At 42.8% G+C, this 18,427-nt stretch overlaps 1 protein-coding gene and 1 long non-coding RNA gene across 5 annotated transcripts in view; one reads left to right on the top strand and one right to left on the bottom strand.

The window, feature by feature from the left end:
• The window catches only part of LOC116237842 (uncharacterized), a 305,216-nt gene extending 300,335 nt beyond the window's left edge, over positions 1–4,881 (bottom strand). For all 3 annotated transcript variants that reach the window (XR_016466578.1, XR_016466579.1, XR_016466580.1), the window contains exons 1-2: positions 4,309–4,881; positions 523–686 (exon numbers count right to left, since the gene is read on the bottom strand). This is a non-coding gene — a long non-coding RNA (uncharacterized LOC116237842). The remainder of the gene's footprint in view (positions 1–522; positions 687–4,308) is intronic.
• A 49-nt stretch (positions 4,882–4,930) lies between these two features.
• On the top strand, positions 4,931–16,498 carry ARL14EP (ARF like GTPase 14 effector protein). 2 transcript variants are annotated; one of them, XM_090140150.1, is made up of 5 exons: positions 4,931–5,079; positions 7,677–8,178; positions 9,131–9,261; positions 10,447–10,670; positions 15,455–16,498. In XM_090140150.1, exons 2-5 carry the CDS (start codon positions 7,738–7,740, stop codon positions 15,655–15,657), a joined length of 999 nt encoding a protein of 332 aa, XP_089996276.1. In that variant the 5' UTR covers positions 4,931–5,079; positions 7,677–7,737; the 3' UTR covers positions 15,658–16,498. The 2 variants fall into 2 exon arrangements, with proteins under 2 accessions (XP_089996276.1, XP_031463099.1); XM_031607239.2 differs by lacking the exon at positions 15,455–16,498 and having other exon boundaries at positions 4,934–5,079; positions 10,447–11,972.
• Positions 16,499–18,427: the final 1,929 nt, after the last annotated feature.

Here is an 18,427-nt window from a genome sequence, read left to right as displayed (position 1 = left end):
GCTCACACTTGGATTCAGAAATAATGCCCATTTGTGGGCATGCATTCATTATTTATTTGCTTTCTTGAGCATAAGAGCACACTGGGAAGAAGTAACAGATAGATAGGTTCATGCTACAGCATGAACCAATGTGAAAACAGTTGTATCTTCATTTGTATTCAGTTTGCCTACTGTCAGATTAACAACCTTCAATTTCCATCAGTCCAAACACGGAGAGTACATTTTTCTTAGCAAAGGTCAAATTCTAAATTCTTTGAACATCTTAGCCTGTTACCAGTGAGTAAGCATTAACCGGACTTAGTTCTGTGCATGTCTTGCTTGCTCTCTGAGGAGACTGAAAAGAGGCTACATCTGTTTACTTTTAGTAACATAAAAACCAAATGTCCCTGCTTTCTGAATCAGAAGCAAATTAAGAACCTTTACAGAAGGGTAAAGAAAACTTCCACTGAAAATCAGCACCACATAAGACATAAAAGTCAGAGCAAAACGGTACCTACTGGAGCTTTCTCGTGAGACACAAACCTGACAGAGAGATGCTGTACAGCTTCCTGAGGACAGCAGACATCCATGTTTCAAAGCACGTTCTCTTCAGCCCTGAAGCAAAGGCCAGGGTGATGCATTCGTTGCTACATCAACTGTGAAGCTGCTCAAACACAAGGAGCAGATTGGAAGCAGCACCCCAAATCCTGCTCAACACAAGAAAGAAAGAACTCACTGAGTAGACAGAACTTTTCAAGACATATATTTATAAAGAATGTCAAGAGATCAGCCTACAAAGGGCAAAAGATTGCCAAAGAGGCATCCCAATATCAAATGCAATTAAAGACAATGATTCTCATTGTTACACATCAAGCAATGAGTAGATGTCAGGTTTTGTTAGACTGACAGAGTAGAAATACATAATCCTAAAAGTACACAAACACTCAGTTGTAGGCCAAAATTTAAATCTAAATTTTGGAAATAATCAATAATCTTCATAATGTCAGAATAAAATAACAATGACATACATCCAGACTGGAAAGTGATTAAATCCAGTATTTAGAGGGGGTCTATGGAAATGACAGGGAGGGACTCTTTAGTAAGGACTGCTCTGACAGGAAAAAGAGTTTTTAAACTAGAAGAGAGTGGATTTAGATTAGATGCAAGGAAGAATATTTACTCAGAGGGTGGTGAGGCACTGGCACAGGCTGTCCAGAGAAGCTGTGGATACCCCATCTCTGGAAAAATGCAAGGCCAGCCTGGATGGAGTCTTGGGCAGCCTAAGCTGATGGGGGTTGTCCTGGCCCACAGCACGGGGTTGGAACTGGGTGAGCTTTCATATCCCTTCCAACAACCCATTCTATGTACACTTTTATATGCGGTCTTACAAAATAACTATGATTACAAAGTTACAGTGTAATATGTTAAAAGATAGCCCAAAGCACTTCTCAAGATCTTCTAAAATTATTTTAAGCTTCATGGTGATATTCAGACTTCTGGCAGCTTTAAGATTTGGTGGGAAAGAAACAGTTTTGCTGTGGACAAGTCATTAGTTCATGACTCTCGGTTGACACCGAGCACTTAGCATCATATTTTCAGACAATAATGAGAACTCATTATGTGCTAGGGCTACCTATTTGCAGTTCTCTTTAAGGTTTAGTGAATGTCTTTACGTGCTTATTTAATAGAATGGCCTGGGTTGAAAAGGACAACCAAGATAATCCAGTTTCAACCCCCTGCTATGTGCAGGGTCGCCAACCAGCAGACCAGGCTGCCCAGAGCCACATCCAGCCTGGCCTTGAATGCCTCCAGGGATGGGGCATCCACAACCTCCTTGGGCAACCTCTTCCAGTGCCTCACCACCCTCTGGCTTAAAAACTTCCTCCTAATATCTAACCTAAATCTCCCATCTCACTTTAAAACCATTCCCCCTTGTCCTATCACTATCCACACTTGTAAACAGCCATTCCCCTTCCTGTTTATATGCTCCCTTCAAGTATCGGAAGGCCACAATGAGGTCTCCCCGGAGCCTTCTCTTCTCCAAGCTAAACAAGCCCAGTTCCCTCAACCTTTCCTCATAGGAGAGGTGCTCCAGCCCTCTGATCATCTTAGTGCCCAGCTCTGGACCCACTCCAAGAGCTCCAGATCTTCCGGTACTGGGGGACCCCGGCCTGGATGCAGGGGACAATCACCTCCTTCTCCTTTCTGGCCACCCCTTTTTTAATGCAGCCCAGCACACAGTTGGCCTTCTGGGCTGCAAGCACACACTGCTGGCTTGTGTCCAGCTTCTCTTCCACCAGGAGCCCCAAGTCCTTCTCCGCAGGGCTGTTCTCCAGATCTTCCCCCAGTTTGTATAAACACCTGGGATTGCCCTGACCCAAGTGCAGCACCCTGCACTTCACCTTATGTGCTTGTATTCAAGTTTGTGTGGGCAAAAGGGAGAAATCAACATTTTTATTTGTAATTAAATATAATTATGTAGGTATTGTGGAAATGAAACTTTACCTCCTACGGACAACATACGTTGAATGACAACAAAATACAACCTCTCAGGTCCTTTTCTTTCATCCTTCCCTAACCTAACTTTGCTCGTTTCACAACCAGCATTCAAACAGAATATTATTTACTCCCAGAAAGAATGAAGTCCCCATGTCCCCTCAGCTGGGAATCCCCGCAGTATCAGGGAGTTTACAAAGCATAACGAGCAGCACCATAATGATCACAGCAGGACTGTGTCTAACGAACATCACATCATATTTACTCCAACCACATCCTAGGATTTACTCAAAATTTGTCACTTGCTTTCTTCCATAAAATCTTCTTTTGTTTTTCAGTATCAAGAGCATAGGAACTTGCTGTAAGTCTTGCTTTTCCTTCCCTAGCTCTCACATCCACGCTCTTTGTTGTGAGCCTCCCTAGCCCTAACACAGTTTCAAAGGCTCAGAGCTGCACTTCACACAGGACTTCAACGCCCAATTTGCTCATTCACTCCTTCATAGACAAGCTTTCTTTTCTATTCACGCCAAAGTGCTTCCCATCAAATCCGACACCCTATTTCTTCCTCCTTCCTTGCTACAATCACTCATATCAATTCTGACTGAACATACTTTAAGGAGCACATGAGCATACTTCATAAGAAAACTCACAGAACAACCTACAATAGGCAATACTTGTGCAACCGAGTGCCCCGACACAGAGCTGAGCAGCAGGCACACAGGTGTGTTTGCCTACAGACTCTGAAGAGAACAAACACCAGTTGTGGTTGTGACAAAATGATGTAACCTGAATTAGGACTTTCTCCTTATCAAATAGGCCAAATATAATGATATGCAAACTTTATTTTCATGTAACATTCATGTTAAAGAGAGATGCAAAACCTGAAATTCCAAACAGTGCTCCCGGAGGGAAAAAAAAAGCAGAAGACTGACTTTCTGTCAGTTCAGTTAGGCAGATGAAAGCTAACGTGACCAGTCAAAGCCAGTCTGACTGCAGGGATGGCAGACTTGTTGTAGTATAACAGGTGGGAGCCTGAACTCTGACTCTAACCCTTCACAGTCAGACTCACCAACACTGGAAAAGGGAATGCACATGCCTCACTGCTCTTCCTATATTTATCTAATACAAATTGATGTCACAACCTGTACCTCAAATACCTCCTCTCATGAATTATTCCCCTTCATTAACTCCACACATCTCCTAAGCAGCACAAGTCAGCGGAGGAAGCCTTATCACCCGCTCTGAATGATCGCACTTGACAGTCCCTCTGTCATCATTAAGGCAACATATGACTCAAGCAACATATATATACGGAATTTACAACAGCTTTCTGTTAACAGTCAGATACACATCCTGCCAATGTCACGCTAAGATTAAAGCTTTATATTCCAGTGCACTCCCTGGAGTGCTGCCTGGATACCTCCTGATGTAAGCACAAAATTTGCTCTCACCTCCATAGCCCTTCCCTTATTTACAACTATTCTACCAATCCCCAATGCTGTGGCAAGAAGTTAGGCGAAAAGTCACCCCAAATAACAATCTTGTGTTTTAAACAGATACGGCCAAAAGAAAATTGCATATTGTTAACTACTTTGTCTTAAATTGGCTGTGTATTTCAAGCCCTCTGCCCTTAAGGCAGGTTTAGTTTCCTCTTAAGGCTTGGCTAGTACCAAATCCAACATTCCAACATCGTTTCCGACGGAGAAAGAAACAAAAGCTCCTTGAATCACAATTTGACCACCTAGGTCTACTCCCAAACATTTATAATGAAGGAAGACTGGCTTCTGTTGCTGCCCTAGCCCAACCCCAAATCACCTATTTGTTTATGCTCACCTGTTTCCCTAACAGCCATCCTGAGGCGAGCAGTACAGCACTGCTGGCTCTTCTGTTGCTGACACCTGCTTGTGGGCTTGTTACAATGTCTTTAGTTCTCCACTATGCCCTCCTGCACTTGCTGCAACTGTAATTCATCTTTCTTGTACTTAACCATCCACCCGAAGCCTGCTAGAGAGCCAGTCTGTAATTACTTAGTCATAAATAACCAGGGAAGGAGACAAAAAGCTTCTAGAATGATTAACTGGCATTATTTGCTTGTAGCTCATGCTGCTGGGCTGTGCTATGGGCAATACTGGAGCAGAACTGCGCGGGGGATGATCCTGCAGATACTTCTATCTCATTGTAGGGTAACTACAACGCACAGCAGCAACAGGTAGAGCGGCTCGGAGCCCGGTAACCACACACCCCGATACGGGCGGCCGCCACAGCGCTGACTGGAAAAGCCCAACGGTCGCGCCTCGCGCTCAGCCCTGCAGCGCGCGAAAAGCACAACAACCCACACAATGGCCGCCCCTCGCAGCGCGTGGGAAGCGCATGCGCAGCGCGTGATCGTGCCTAGCCACGTGACTTCCTGCCACTTCCGCCCTCCCTGTGCTGCTCCGTGCCCCGCCCAACCGGAAGTGCTGCTCCGTGCGTTCCGGCGGTTCCGCCGCTCTACGGCGGGAGGCACGGCCGATGTCCGCTACCGGCGGCGCTGCCGTAGCCGGGGCCGCGCGGAAGCCGGGTGCGGGGGTCCCGGCGCAGAGGCGGAGGAAAGTCCACGGCAAGGTACCGGGGAGGGGCCGGCCCCTGCTGCTGCTGTTGGCGAAGCGGCAGCCGCGCCGGGAATGCTCCGTGCTGGGTTTGGCCTGGCCGCGGGGCCGTCCCGAGGGAAGCCCGGCTCCCCGCCGCGTGGGGCCGAGAGCTGCGCTGCGACATCAGGACTTCTCTTTCCCTTCGGGCTCTCGCGGCCCGCAGCTGTCGCTGTAGACGCGTTTCTTGCCTTCTTTCTCTGCTCCTACCTCCGAGAGTTGACGCAGCCCTTGCTCTGCTCCACACGTACTTTTCTTTGCACGTGCGCTTCGCTGTCCCGGTCCTCATCACTGTGTCCTGCTTTAGTTTGTTGTCTGTAAATGCTCATTGCTGATTTCACAGGTGTCAGCACCCGCCTCTATTAAAGCACCAGGCTACTGGAGCCCTCTCCTGTTTCAACCAAAGAATTAAAGGCAAAGAGCCGTGTATTCTTCCCAAGGTGGGGGGAAGGAAGAAGTACAGCTGAAGCTTCTGCTGAGAGGTTTTACAAATGAACTGAGTGAGTCACGTTAAGTCACGCAGCTGGTGCTCAATGCACACTCCATCACGTTGGCCCCGTGGTGCTTCAGGAGCACGGTCAGCTGGCAGAGCAGCTGCCTGCCGAGGAGAGCCATGTAACACTTATCTTCTCCTTTATAGAAAAGAAGCTATCATTTCTTAATTAGAACATCCAACCGAGAGCTCAGACTTCTGATGCGTCTGCAAACGCTGACAGTTCAGAACTACTTTTCTGTTTATCATGTGTGCTTCCTCATCTGCACCCATCCACCAGAGCGGAGTCAGTTGCAAGCACGCGTTGTGACATTTGCAGCAGGTTTGGTGCATGGCCTGCAACAGACTTATTGAATCTTATTATTGGGTGTTGACATACTGCTGTTAAAAACGTGCTCAGCTGCAATGAGCTTTACTCATACAGCATTCCTTGTATCGTAGTGCAAAAGAAAGCATGCACTTAGTGACAAAAAAAGTGACTAGAGTATAGCTGGTTTACTAATACACTAAAACAGCCTGAGAAATCAATACAGAATGTCTTATTAACTCATTACCTTAAGCTTTTCTGCACAGATAACTTGCTTAAAAAAAGGAGCTAATTTTGCTTTATTTTCAGAAGGAGACTCACCTTCTTCCCTTCCCTCCCTTTTTCCTTTTAAACTCAAGTCTTTCTAAAACTGTGCCTGCCTATTCAGGGCTCTTACTGCCTTAAGAATTAATGCTCTTACACTCTGCTCCATCTCAAACAAGTTGTAGAATTACACTTAAAAACTAGTTTACTCTCTACAGCCAAGCATTATCACTTATATTTGGAATGAGTGAATCACTCAACAACCACACGTCCTACGCAACACCTTTACATTGCTGTGCATACAGTTTAATACATGGAAATGTGTCATGCAGCTGCTTCAAGTACATGCATCTGGTTAGAAAAACTAAGGCATTACAATCAAGGGGATTTCTGCTGCAAAAATACACTCCCAACAATGGCTTTTCAGATTGCTCTAAAAGGCCTCTACTTGTTCTGTGAGGAGCTTTTGCTGCTGTGATCATACCTCTGTATTCTGGTTAAATTTACACATTTCATTTTCATGTCACTGGGTTGTTTGTGCTGCTACTCACCTGTATTTTATTAGAAGTAGTATCCTAGACCATCTTTTCCCACTCTACAACTGACTGATGCTTTCATTCATTAAAAAGATGTGCTATCCTGTTCAGTGGTTAGAACAAGTAACAACACTCTTGATTTCTTTGTGTCAGAAGATGAATTCTTTTCCTTTGGTAGATATATTTTTCCCATTATGTTGTAGTAGAAAATAGCAAAAGATTGGCTCAGCCTTTGATGTTTTAGGGCCAACACTGGATTTGTAACAAATTTTGGCACAGGCAGGACCACTCTGCAGTAGCTAGCTTAATATTTTATAATTTTGTGTTTAAGTAAGTTTAAATGATTGCCCCGTATTTATATGATGTGGGTGTAGCAGTCAGACAGAAAGAGCTGCATGCAAAGGCCATTCAACCACAAGTGCACACATCCTTACATGTACCACAGGTGGCCATTTCCTGGAGATGCTCAGATTCATTCAGGGTGCTGATTCACACCTGTCCAGGCTTTTCTTTGCTCTCTAGGAGTACACAGGAAGAGCACACAGGAAAGAACTGGTAGGTGCTGGATGTAGATCACCAGCTGGCATCAGACAGCCTGTGCAGCCTACCTTCAGCAGCCTTTTTTTCCCCTGAAACTACATGGAAAGCAGATGGATGAGTTGTTCAGCCATCAGACAGGTCCTCTGGGCCCTCTCCTTGAGCAGCTGGGAGCGTGCCAGTCAGAGGCATGAGAGCACAGCAGGCTGCTGTTGAGCAAATCATCCACCTCACCTCCAGATTGCCTTTGATAAGGCAATGCTGCTGAATGGATACTTAGAATGGCTGGTAAAAAATTGCCTCTGAAAAGGGAATGAGTGTATCTAGGCTAGAAAGCTATAGTAGAATTTAAGAACTGTATCTGAAGCTACTTAAACCTAGTTTGTCAAGCTTACAGTTTGCAGCACAAATCTGATTGATTTTAATGCTTTCTCTAGGGTGATCTTCATAGAAACCACTAAAGACTTCAAAGAACTCATTTTAGGCAAAATAAGTGAAATGAGTTGTTCTGATAAAATGGATCCTTGTTCAGTTGGAGTTCAGCTTCAAGCTACCAATGAATGCCATAAGACCTATTATACCCGTCACACTGGCTTCAAGACTAAGGAAGATATATCTTCATTCGATCTGCTGTTGCTTCAGCTTAGGACTGGGATGACCCTTTCAGAGAAGGACACTATCTGCTTTCATCATGCAAAAATTTACATTGAAAGATTTGAAGACTTACAAAAGTCGTGTTGCGATCCCTTTAATATGCACAGAAAACTATCAAAGAAAAACTTGCGTGCAATTGATCTTCATGACGCAACTTTTCTAACTGCCAAGTTTGGAAGACAGTTTGTACCTGGTTGGAAGCTTTGTCCCAAATGTATGCAGGTAATAAATGGGAGTGTGGATGTCGAAGCTGAAGAACGCCAAAGAAGAAAGCTTGATTCGGACGTATGTATATGGATCAGTTGTCCCACCCCCTCTAAGTTCTGCAGACTGTTGGACCTGGGCTTCATAAAGTCCTATATAAACGAACCAAGTTGTTCAGTAGAAATACAAAAAGGTGTAGACTTTTGCTGCACGGGAGCTTACTGTATTTGAACCTTTGTTTGGAGGAGCGTTCAATGAAATGAGTGCACACACACATTCCGTTTTTTTACTTTAAAAATCCTCTTCCCTAATTAAATATTAGGGACTTTACAATTAATTGTGTGCACTAGAGTGACGTACACCTCAGGTTATGTAAATACCAGGCAGCTGCTATTGTCTTAAGCTGTTTCTCAAGCCTTGTGAAAAGCAAGCTCCCGTTTAAACACTGCAATGTTTGTTTTTAAGAGCATTGAGAGAAACTTCTGGGTTAGTCTCCTCAGTTTTAAGAGAATCTACTGTGTCTAGCAGTTCATTACCAAGTGAACCTGCATGGAAGTGAATTAAGTGCACACTGTTGTGTCCAAGCTGCCCTGTTTGTTCAGGGGCAGTTTGGTGTGAGAGGATGATGCTTTAAGTGCTGAGTTCATAATACAGTTTATACATTTCTGGATGCTTTGTTTGAAGTGTGCAGGTAATCAATAGAACCAAGTGGAAAACCAAGTCAACAAGAGCTCATCCACATATGCTCTAGAGCAAAACAGAATGGCATTCAAGGAGCAGTCGCCCCTCAGGCCAGGCACAGCCATCCAACTGTATCTTACAGCTGCATAACGGGAGACACTACTGACTTTTGGGACTGGTAGAGTTCTGTAATGTAACACTTAAGACGACTTAAGTCTTCTCCTCAGAAATACAGTGCTCAGAGTTGGGGTCAGCATACCTAAGTCATTACAATATCCTGGCTTGACTGGGTATTTCCTTAAGAATTTGGATATGTATTCATAGAAAATCTCACTACATTATCTCTGTTCAGGGGCGTACAGCTAAGGCTTTGAAGTCTCTGCAGTTTGCTAACCCAGGACGACAGACTGAATTCACTCCTGAGACCAGTAAGAGGGAAAAAAGAAGACTGCAAACAAAAAATCCATCATTTAACTCTGACAGGTGAGCACCTTCCTGTAGTGACTTTAAGGTCAGTGTCCCTGTAACTCTAACACACTTCAGACAATGAAAATACAAACTGAGCTTCTGGTAAGACGTGACAATACTACATAGATTATAAATGAAGCTGTTAATTTATGCATCAAAATTTGATCATAGGTCAAACTTGAATAGAGTAAGGTCGAGTAGAGTACACTTAAAATATTGGAGTTGTCATATTTCAATTTACTCAGTAATTACACTTCAGAAACAAACGTGTTCATGTTAAATCCTTACATATTCTAGAACGATTGGTGTCCAAGTTGGATGACACTGGATAACAAATTTCAACTTCCTAATTAGACCTATTTTAAAATCACTTCCTGCAGAGTTAAAGGGTTATGCAGCTGAGTTTTGTCTGTCATTTTCTACTAGAAGTTTGGACCAATTCAGTTTCCCTGAATTTAACCTTACAGGAAAAAAAAATGCACTCTGTGCTACTTACCATATGCCTGTACCATCTCCCTCCGTAGTTTCTTCTAGTTGGTTCATTCACAAGCTGCAACTAGGGATATTTTGATGAGATTAGGAAAATGTTTTGAATTAAGGGTGTGGTCAAGCATTGCATCAAAAAATGTCTGGAGTGTCTGACCTTAGAGCTGTTGTCAGCTCAATTAGATGTGGCCCTAAGCAAATTTATCTAAGTTGACATGATTTTAAACAGAGAGTCAGACAAGACAAATTCCAGAGGATGTTTCTGAACAGAATGGTTTTGTGATTCTGCAGTCTAACAGAACTGATTGGAAAATCAGTAGTGGAGTAGTGATTAAAGCATAAAAATAACTTATAAATTAGAACATGCATGCAATGAATTGTTCTATATAACTTTTTATTATATATATGTATATATAGCTACAAGCTACAAAAGAAGACTTTCACATCACGTGAAAGGTAATGAAGTTTACATCAGAGATATTCCAAAGTGGTTGAATAAATGTTTAACCTATTGATGAAGTAAAAACTTCCTCTCCTGAAGTTAGTTCAAAAGCACTATAATGACAATACAATGTAAAGCTGGCAAATGTTGAGTACAGTAACATGTATCCACTCTAATGGAGTGGTAAAATGAACATCTTCAAAAACAGCAAAGCTCTGTCTATCAGGTGCTTGGTATTAAAATAAGGAAATAACTTGTTTTTCATCATACAGGCAAGTTATACCAGCCAAGAGCAAAGTCTACGATAGCCAGGGACTACTTCTTTACAGTGGGATGGACCTCTGTGACTGTCTTGATGAAGATTGCCTGGGATGTTTCTATGCTTGCCCCAAGTGTGGCTCCAACAAATGTGGCACCGAATGTCGCTGTGACCGCAAATGGCTTTATGAGCAAATTGAAATAGAAGGAGGAGAAATCATTCGTAATAAGCACGTTGGTTAGTGCATATGCTTTTTTTTTTTTAACCTGGATGTATGTTTCACTCTGAAACAACATTTCTCATTTAGTTGTTTAATGAAAACCATTGTAATTAATTGTGAACTGTGATAAATATGCTTTCACATTCCATCTCAGTATGATTAAGGAAATATTCTTAATCATACTACTTGTTGTCACACTTCATTCTATGTTGTACTGTCTTGTTAGTCACTTAAGTTTTCATTGACAAGTGTTGCACTGTAATGAAGTGTGAGGTACTAAATTTCCACGTGGCATACCATTATCCACTCACCATCATTTCACAGTTCTTTGTTGAGTGTGCCATCTCCCCGTATCCCTCATTTTTTAGTTGCATGGTTTTGAATTATTGTATGTGAAACGCTTTTGTGTTGTTATTAATGAGGCTACATCAAGTGTTAATAAAGATTTCTCCAGTACTAACAGTGAATGCTACATCTTCTGTAAATTATCACAGCTACCACTGATAAATTCAATCTTTTTCACTTAGCTTTATTCAAAGGTATTTGGGAGTACGGATCCCAACTCAGTTACTGGGGTTCTGGATCCAGTTATCCTTAAGAATTCAGAAGTCTCACTGTTAAGGGTGTTATTAAACTGTCAAGATGCTGAAAAATATATAAAAGTATTTCATTGTGGTAGCACTTGGTTGCTTTCTTGTTACAATTGAAATAATTTTGCTCTATTTCTTATTGGTCTGTAATTGACCTTCACAGCCCTCTCCCCTTTCTTTCTTTTTGCTTGTTTTTAAGGTAAAGGTTTACATGCAGCTGAAATGAATTCAACTGTCTGTTCCCAAACTAAGAATATCCAGACTGCTACAAAAAACAGTTGAACTGAAATTTTTGGTTGATAAAATATTTCTCCTCAGCAAGTTTAAATTTTGCTGAATTACAAGATTTATGGAAATAAGAATTTGTAATTGAAATATTAGTTAATATTTAATGTATTATTCTCTAGTATTTCTGTGCTGTGTTAAAAATACCATTTCTGCTTCTGTGACAGACTTGGAAGATCTGTATTTTGTTAAATCACATTTATTCAAGAATAATGTTAACTATGACTTTCTGAAACTTTCATGTAATAACTTTGTATGATCTTGCTATTTGTTCAGAGTATTTATTTTTAAATTTCTTGAAGGTTGCCACTGTTAAAATCCAGTTATGCTTTGTGTTGTACTGACATCTGCTGGTCCTAGCCAAGCATAAGCATGGATTTAGTTTGTCTTGTTGCTGTTAGATCCACTTAGAAAATAAACAGTCTTTCTTTTGTTCAACCAGAACATTGGCTGTTCTTCCAAAAGTGTGCATATGCCTCACTGACTTGGACTTCCAGCCACATCTATCACAAAAAGCATCACACAGATTTCTTTATACTCTTCTCCAGGTAGCAACGCCACCAATGAGTAACACCTGTGGCTTCCCTTTCATGCAACTGGCATTTAACTTTCTTGACTACTGAACACACTTACCTTAACACAGCAGTTATGTGTTTTGTGTGCTTGATCCATATTTGGAACTTTACAGCTCTTATGCAACATTTTGTATTAGATGAAAACACAAACACATACCTGTGTGAAAGGGAGCCAGGGAGAAAGCTGGCTCAGTCTTTTAAGTTTGGCCTTTTGGTTTTGGTTGTTTGTTGGTTTTTTTTTGTTTGTTTTTTAATTGGAGTTTGTTGGTTCGGTTTTTTGTATATTAAATCAGGCAGTCAGCAGTACACATTCTTAAAAACTTAACAAGCTTCTGTCTGTTGAATGTAACTTACTATCATGTTCACAGTTAAGACTTAAAATTCAGTGACTATTAAAGCATTTCTCTTCAATGGAACTCAAGTCCACCAGGAGCTTAAATTGTCCAGAGCCTCTCATTATTAGAAAGTATTTCTGCATCTCTATTATGTCTCTGGTAAGTTAGCATATTCAGTATTTTATTTTACACTAATAATGGTGACTTTTCCCCAGCTAAATCATTCAGATAGTCTTCTAACAGAATATGCAGGGCTGCTTTTTAACCAAGAACCTGTGATAAGTACTGAGTACTGTTATTTGTGCAGAAGCTAAATGAGGCATTGGCTTTTTCCTGTCCAAGAAGTTTTTTTGATGTTGGTTGTTCGGTTGCCTTACTTAGGACCCTCTATTCAGGAGTATTTCCTTAGCATGCCTTGCATGTAGAGCATTATCAAGTTGAATGATCTGTTTTTATACACTACCCATGTCATCCTGCTCTCTTCATCTGTTAAAGGACACGTTGTTCCAAGTCAAATTTTACTATCCTGCTAGATTTATAAGGTTAACAACTATGAATTTTTCTGTAGAACCACACAGGAAGAATTCAAGCCCCTCAAAAACTAATCTCATCAGTATAATCACAAGTTATTTTATTGTGCTCTAAAAATAACGTTCCCAGTAACTAAATGTAGCTTCCCATCTTTCAACTGCTCTACAACTGAGCCTATTAAACAGTATGTCCTATTGAACATAGCCAAAAGAAATAACTTTACATAAAAGGCACAGTCCATAAATCAGGTGTAGCCCCTCAACCCTGCATGCATTTAAGAGAAAGGCCAATATATGCCCTAGTTACTGTGTTAATTTATTGCAAATATCAAAAAGCAGAAGTTTTAATGCCTAGACAAACGACCTATTCAAAAAACAGAAGTTGGTGGCAACAAGATATGTTTCATGAACAATACATCTCACATGGACTAATTTCATTACACAGGGGATCCAGATTTGTGATCTCTTAAGTACAGTGTTAAATACTGTTTTGGTTTTATAGAATCCTAGAAACATTAAGGCTGGAAAAGACCACTAAAATCACCAAATCCAACTATCAAACCATCCTCACCATGCCCACTAACCACGTCCCTCCTCAGTGCCACATCTCTATGGTTCTTTAACACCTTGACGGACGGTGACTCCACCACCTGCCTTGGCAGCCTGTGCCAGTGCCTCACACTCTCTCAAAGAAGAAATTCTTCCTAATATTCAACCTGAACCTCCCCTGGCACAACTTAAGGCCATTCTCTATCATTTGATTGCTGATACCTGGGCAAAGAGGCAGACCCCCACCTCAACACAACCTCCTTTCAGAGTGTTGTACAGAGCCATAAAGTCTCTGCTGAGCTTCCTCCAGACTGAACAATTCCCTTGGCCTCTCCTCATAACATTTGTGCTCCAGACCCCTCCCATTGCCCTTCTCTGAATGCTCCAGGGTCTCAATGGCTTTTTTGTAGTGAGTGACCCAACACTGAACACAGTACTCGAGGTATGGCCTCACCAGAGCTGAGTACAGAGGGATGATCACTTCCCTGCTCCTGCTGCCTGCACTATTTCTGATACAAGTCAGGTTGCCATCAGCCTTCTTGGCCACCTGGGCACACTGCTGGCTCATGATCAGCCCAGTGTCAACCAACACCCTCAAGTCCTTTTCCTCCATGCATCTTTCCAGCCACTGCCCCAAGCCTCTAATGTTGCCTGGGGTTGTTGTGGCCAAAGTGCAGGACTCAGCACTTGGTCTTATTGAAAGTCAGTTGGCCTCAGCTCATCAATCCAGCATCAATCTTGGTCAAAGAGCAAAATTCACATCAAATTTAGAACATGATCAAAAAGTGAACATCTTCTAAAGTCAGCGTGAGTTCTCCTGTGGATTTAGTGAAGATTACTACAAGGCCTCGAAGCCATACCTGAAAGGGGAAGTGCTCCTTTTTTTTTTTTTACCCCCTAAGTGACACATGCCCTAGGAGGCTCCCTGTTAAAGACTCAGACAACAAGCAGTGCACAGAGCACACTCAGGTAACTAGCTCAGAGATTATGCTATAACGACATTTTCAGTACCCATGCCACTAAGAGACATATCTTCGGGAAAGGCTGTGAAGGGAGAATGAATGATGCAAACTAAGAACAGAAAAGAAAAGCGCTCTCCGACCTTGCTATTTCACTGAGCAGATTTTGTGTAACACTCACCTCTGTTGTGAGCTGCCCAGCTCACTCCTGGTTGGGGTCCTGCCCTGGAAGAGCAGCTTTTCATTCAGAAGTTCCTCGTATCCAGCAGAGGGCATCAGCTCACTGCAAACCTGACTATCAGCTTCTGGTGCACTTGAGAGCAGCTGCTGAGGTTGGGGCAGAGATTCCCTTGCTGGACAGGTTCAAGAATTAGGTCCAAGGCATGCCATGCACCACCACGACCGGGAGGCTGAAATACAGCAGGCTCAACTAGTGCTAGATTAGCACTTACTTTTAGGCTGTTAAGTGGAGAACAGCACAGCTCTACAGTTACTTTTACAATTTACTATTCACTACGAAGGATCAAAACATCTTCTGTGGAGTCCAGCCCACATAGAGAAGAAATAAGCACCATAATTTGGTGTGTATATAAAGGTTCTACATAACAATTTGAGTAATGTAACTACTTTGCTTAAAGGTAGAAAATCAAGTTCTACAGATTTTCAGTAATATAACAGATTTCCTAAATTAAGTGCTTTTTGCTCTAGAACATTATTACTGAGGACCTGAGAGTCCAGATGTATTCAAGAGAATGAATTTTCTCACCACAAAATGACCACAGCACGAGCAAAGCTCCAAGTTGCTCCTTTCCTTCTCTCTTATAGCATCTAATTGCTCTGGCAGGTGACTCCCCTGGGGGTTTCTCATCACCTGGGCTGCATCCTATCAGCTGTCTTCAATGCTGCTTTCACCCTCCTCCTGACACCCAGCTCTTTGTAACTGTTACCTTATTAATCAGTGATTATATTTCTGTTTAGTTTTCAGTGCCACTTCCTGGGAGTTTCAGAGAGCTCTCTCTGCAGAAGAGAACATCGGAGTTATTAAATGCACTTATGTGGTGCTCTACACCTCAACTCAGGCTCCTGAATTGCACAGGGTGCTCAGACCTTCACCAGGGGACCTCCAGCTCTCACTGCGCTGTTCTGTCAGCCTGTGTGTCTGTATATCTCTCTGGCAATAGCAAGTTGTTCTGGTCATAACAAACTAGCTGGGTGCAAAGCACAGAGGAATTAACTAACACTAACAAATGTAGGTTATGTCTGCAGGCAACTCCAAAGAATCCATTTTTCTGAAAGGCAGGTTTTGTTCTGATTGTTGTGCTTTGGTTCAGGTTTACTTTTATGAAACAAACAAACAAACAAACAAATAAAAGAGGCACAATTTATCCAGCCTCATCTGTGCCAGCTACCTCTGGTTTATGGCTCCCCCGTGTTAATTTCTTGCCTGTGAACTGCTGACTCTCTGAACTAACACTGTGCTGGATCTGTTTCGGAGCAAATGAGAATACAGAGCTGCTGACAAAGGAAATCCATCATAAGAATCGCTGCAGAAGACATCAGCAGCTTCTCCTATTCCATGTGTGTGTGTGAACTGCAGCATGCTGGGTGCTGCCAGGTACCTCCCCCAGCGTGGAGTGATGCACTGAGCCCCAGCTCTCCTTGCACGCACTGTGACCACCAGAATGGCTGGAGCTCAGCTCTCAGAAACACCAAATGCAAATTACAAGGTATAAGTGCCACCAGAGTAGATTCTCTTGGATCCTCCTAAGAGTTAAGAAAGAAGATGCAAAGACACTTCTCTATAGCTGCACTCTATAGAGTACAACTGAAGGCAACCTGTGTTTCATTGACTTATATTGACCCTAGCAATTACTCAATGGTGAGTAGTAAGGTTTGAAATTATCTTTCTGCATCTTCTGTTTCCATGTGATCTGAAAGGCCCATTTATCACACAATCACAGCTGGTTGCAGGTATGATATTTTGATACTGCCATGTGCAACAGCCAGCTCTACTGAAGGGCTGGGGCTGAGCTCCTTTCCCTCTCACATCCTTCCTCTTCTCCAACTCTGCTCATTTCACAACTGGATTTCTATTGAGTTGAATTGAAACCCCTTGCCCACCAACCAGCACAAGCTGATGGTGTTTTTCACATGTCAGAAATTGTTACTGACATTTCAATTTTGATATATATATATATATTTATAGTGTTACATTTATGTTTGAATAAAAAACAAATAATGCATGTCAAGAGTATGTATCAGGGAACGTCAAATTGTTCTTTTGTGGGTTTTTTTTTTCCCAATTACAATTCTATTTCAAATAGGGCAATGCAATTAAAGTATAATTGCTAAAAAGACAAAGCCAAGGTTATGATCAGAAGTGGTTACCCTTTCATCTTTGAGTCCTGTCTTACTGAATACAATATTCCTGTGCGGCAGCATGCTCTGCACGTCAGCAGGTATCCACGAGCAACCATTTGGCACTGCTAGAAGAGTGGCTACACGTACATTAAGCTACACTTCATGACAGAGGACAAATACAGGTGGCTCCCTACAACCAGATGTAGCCATCAGGACCGACTGCTGTGGTGCTGTGAGGAGAGAGAGGTTTGCAAAACTTTGGCTTTCCTTTTGCAGAGTTGATTCAGTGGGAAAGAAGCGTGGTGCTGCTGGGTCCAGCTAATGGCAGGGTTTCCCTGACGGGAGGCAGGCAGCAGCAGGAGTCAAGCTGAACCAACTGCAGGGAGCTAAAAGTGATTTTCACACGACATAAGTATCCATCATTAACTAGCATGAAGCATTAATTAACATTGCCCTTTGTCAGTCCCAGTGTCATTGCTGGTGCCTGGAACGCCACGGGGCCTGCTGTTATCCTGCTGGCCACAAAGGAGGCCAATGGGAGAGCTGAGAGCAGCCTAAGGAATGGTTACAGGATGAGGCTGCTCCAAGCCATGAACTCAGGCCCCTAAAGGCAGTGGCAATCTGCCTGGTGCAGGAGCAGCCCTGGGAGCTGGGTGGTGGATTGCATCACAGCCACACGGGAAGGGATGTTCTCTGCAGGACACACAGATAGGATGAGCAGCCAAGCTACAGCCTTCCCTCGTTCCTTGGAGATGTGTGCTTATCTCAGTAATTGGATGGATGATAGATAAATAAAAAAAATGAAGCGTCTCATTTAACTACGTTGCTGTTGCTGGAGTCCTTTGTCTGTAGTGCAGGCAGAAAAAACTTCAGGATTGATCCGGAGCGCATGGACCCATTTTCTATTAAAGTGTATTAATGCCAGGTTCTGTGCAATTAGTGAAAAGTCAATTCCCATTACTAGTTAACAGTATTGAGTATCTGCTTTCTTTAATAAAAAGCCATGTCCAGCATAAGACCATAAATCGATAAGCAGCCACTTTCTAAATCCTCCTCCAAAAACGCAGAGAGAGCACTGCAGCTTTGAAGACTAAATAGATGTAGGGAAAGAAACCCCTGCCCTCTGGGGGTAGCCTACACATCCTGGTTTCTCACCTCCTCCTGAACAGCGCTGTGGCTTCTGCTGTGACTCAGCTCTGCAGAAGAGCTTTGCTCAGTTTGGAGAGCAGGGCTCAGCTGAGAGTAGGGCCATGGCCACGGAGGGGCGGATGACTACAGAGCACAGAATAACCAGGAGCTCTTCTCTTTTCTGTCATCACCACTGTCATTTCCCAGGTCATTCTGCAAGCTGACAGCCTCCTGTGACAGCCTGGGGTGGAAGGCTCTCGGCCAGGCTCATTTCTCCATCTCAGTGCTGGTGTTGTGGCTGTGGATCTTCAGAAACTCAAAGGCTTCTGCTGAGATGCCAGTAAAAGGTCTCTCATTGTTGCCAGTAGCTTTTTATTTGTTAACTTTCTACATGCAGAACCAGTGGAGAAGGGGAAGAAGCATGTAGCAGGAGAGATTAAACACAGCTAAGGAACATTTATT

This window comes from Phasianus colchicus, chromosome 5 (assembly GCF_987193195.1).
Source record: "Phasianus colchicus chromosome 5, bPhaCol1.hap1.1, whole genome shotgun sequence".
Lineage (NCBI taxonomy): Eukaryota > Metazoa > Chordata > Aves > Galliformes > Phasianidae > Phasianus > Phasianus colchicus.
The sequence above is the reverse complement of the archived record's forward strand: the minus strand, read 5'-3'. Positions and strand labels throughout refer to the sequence as shown.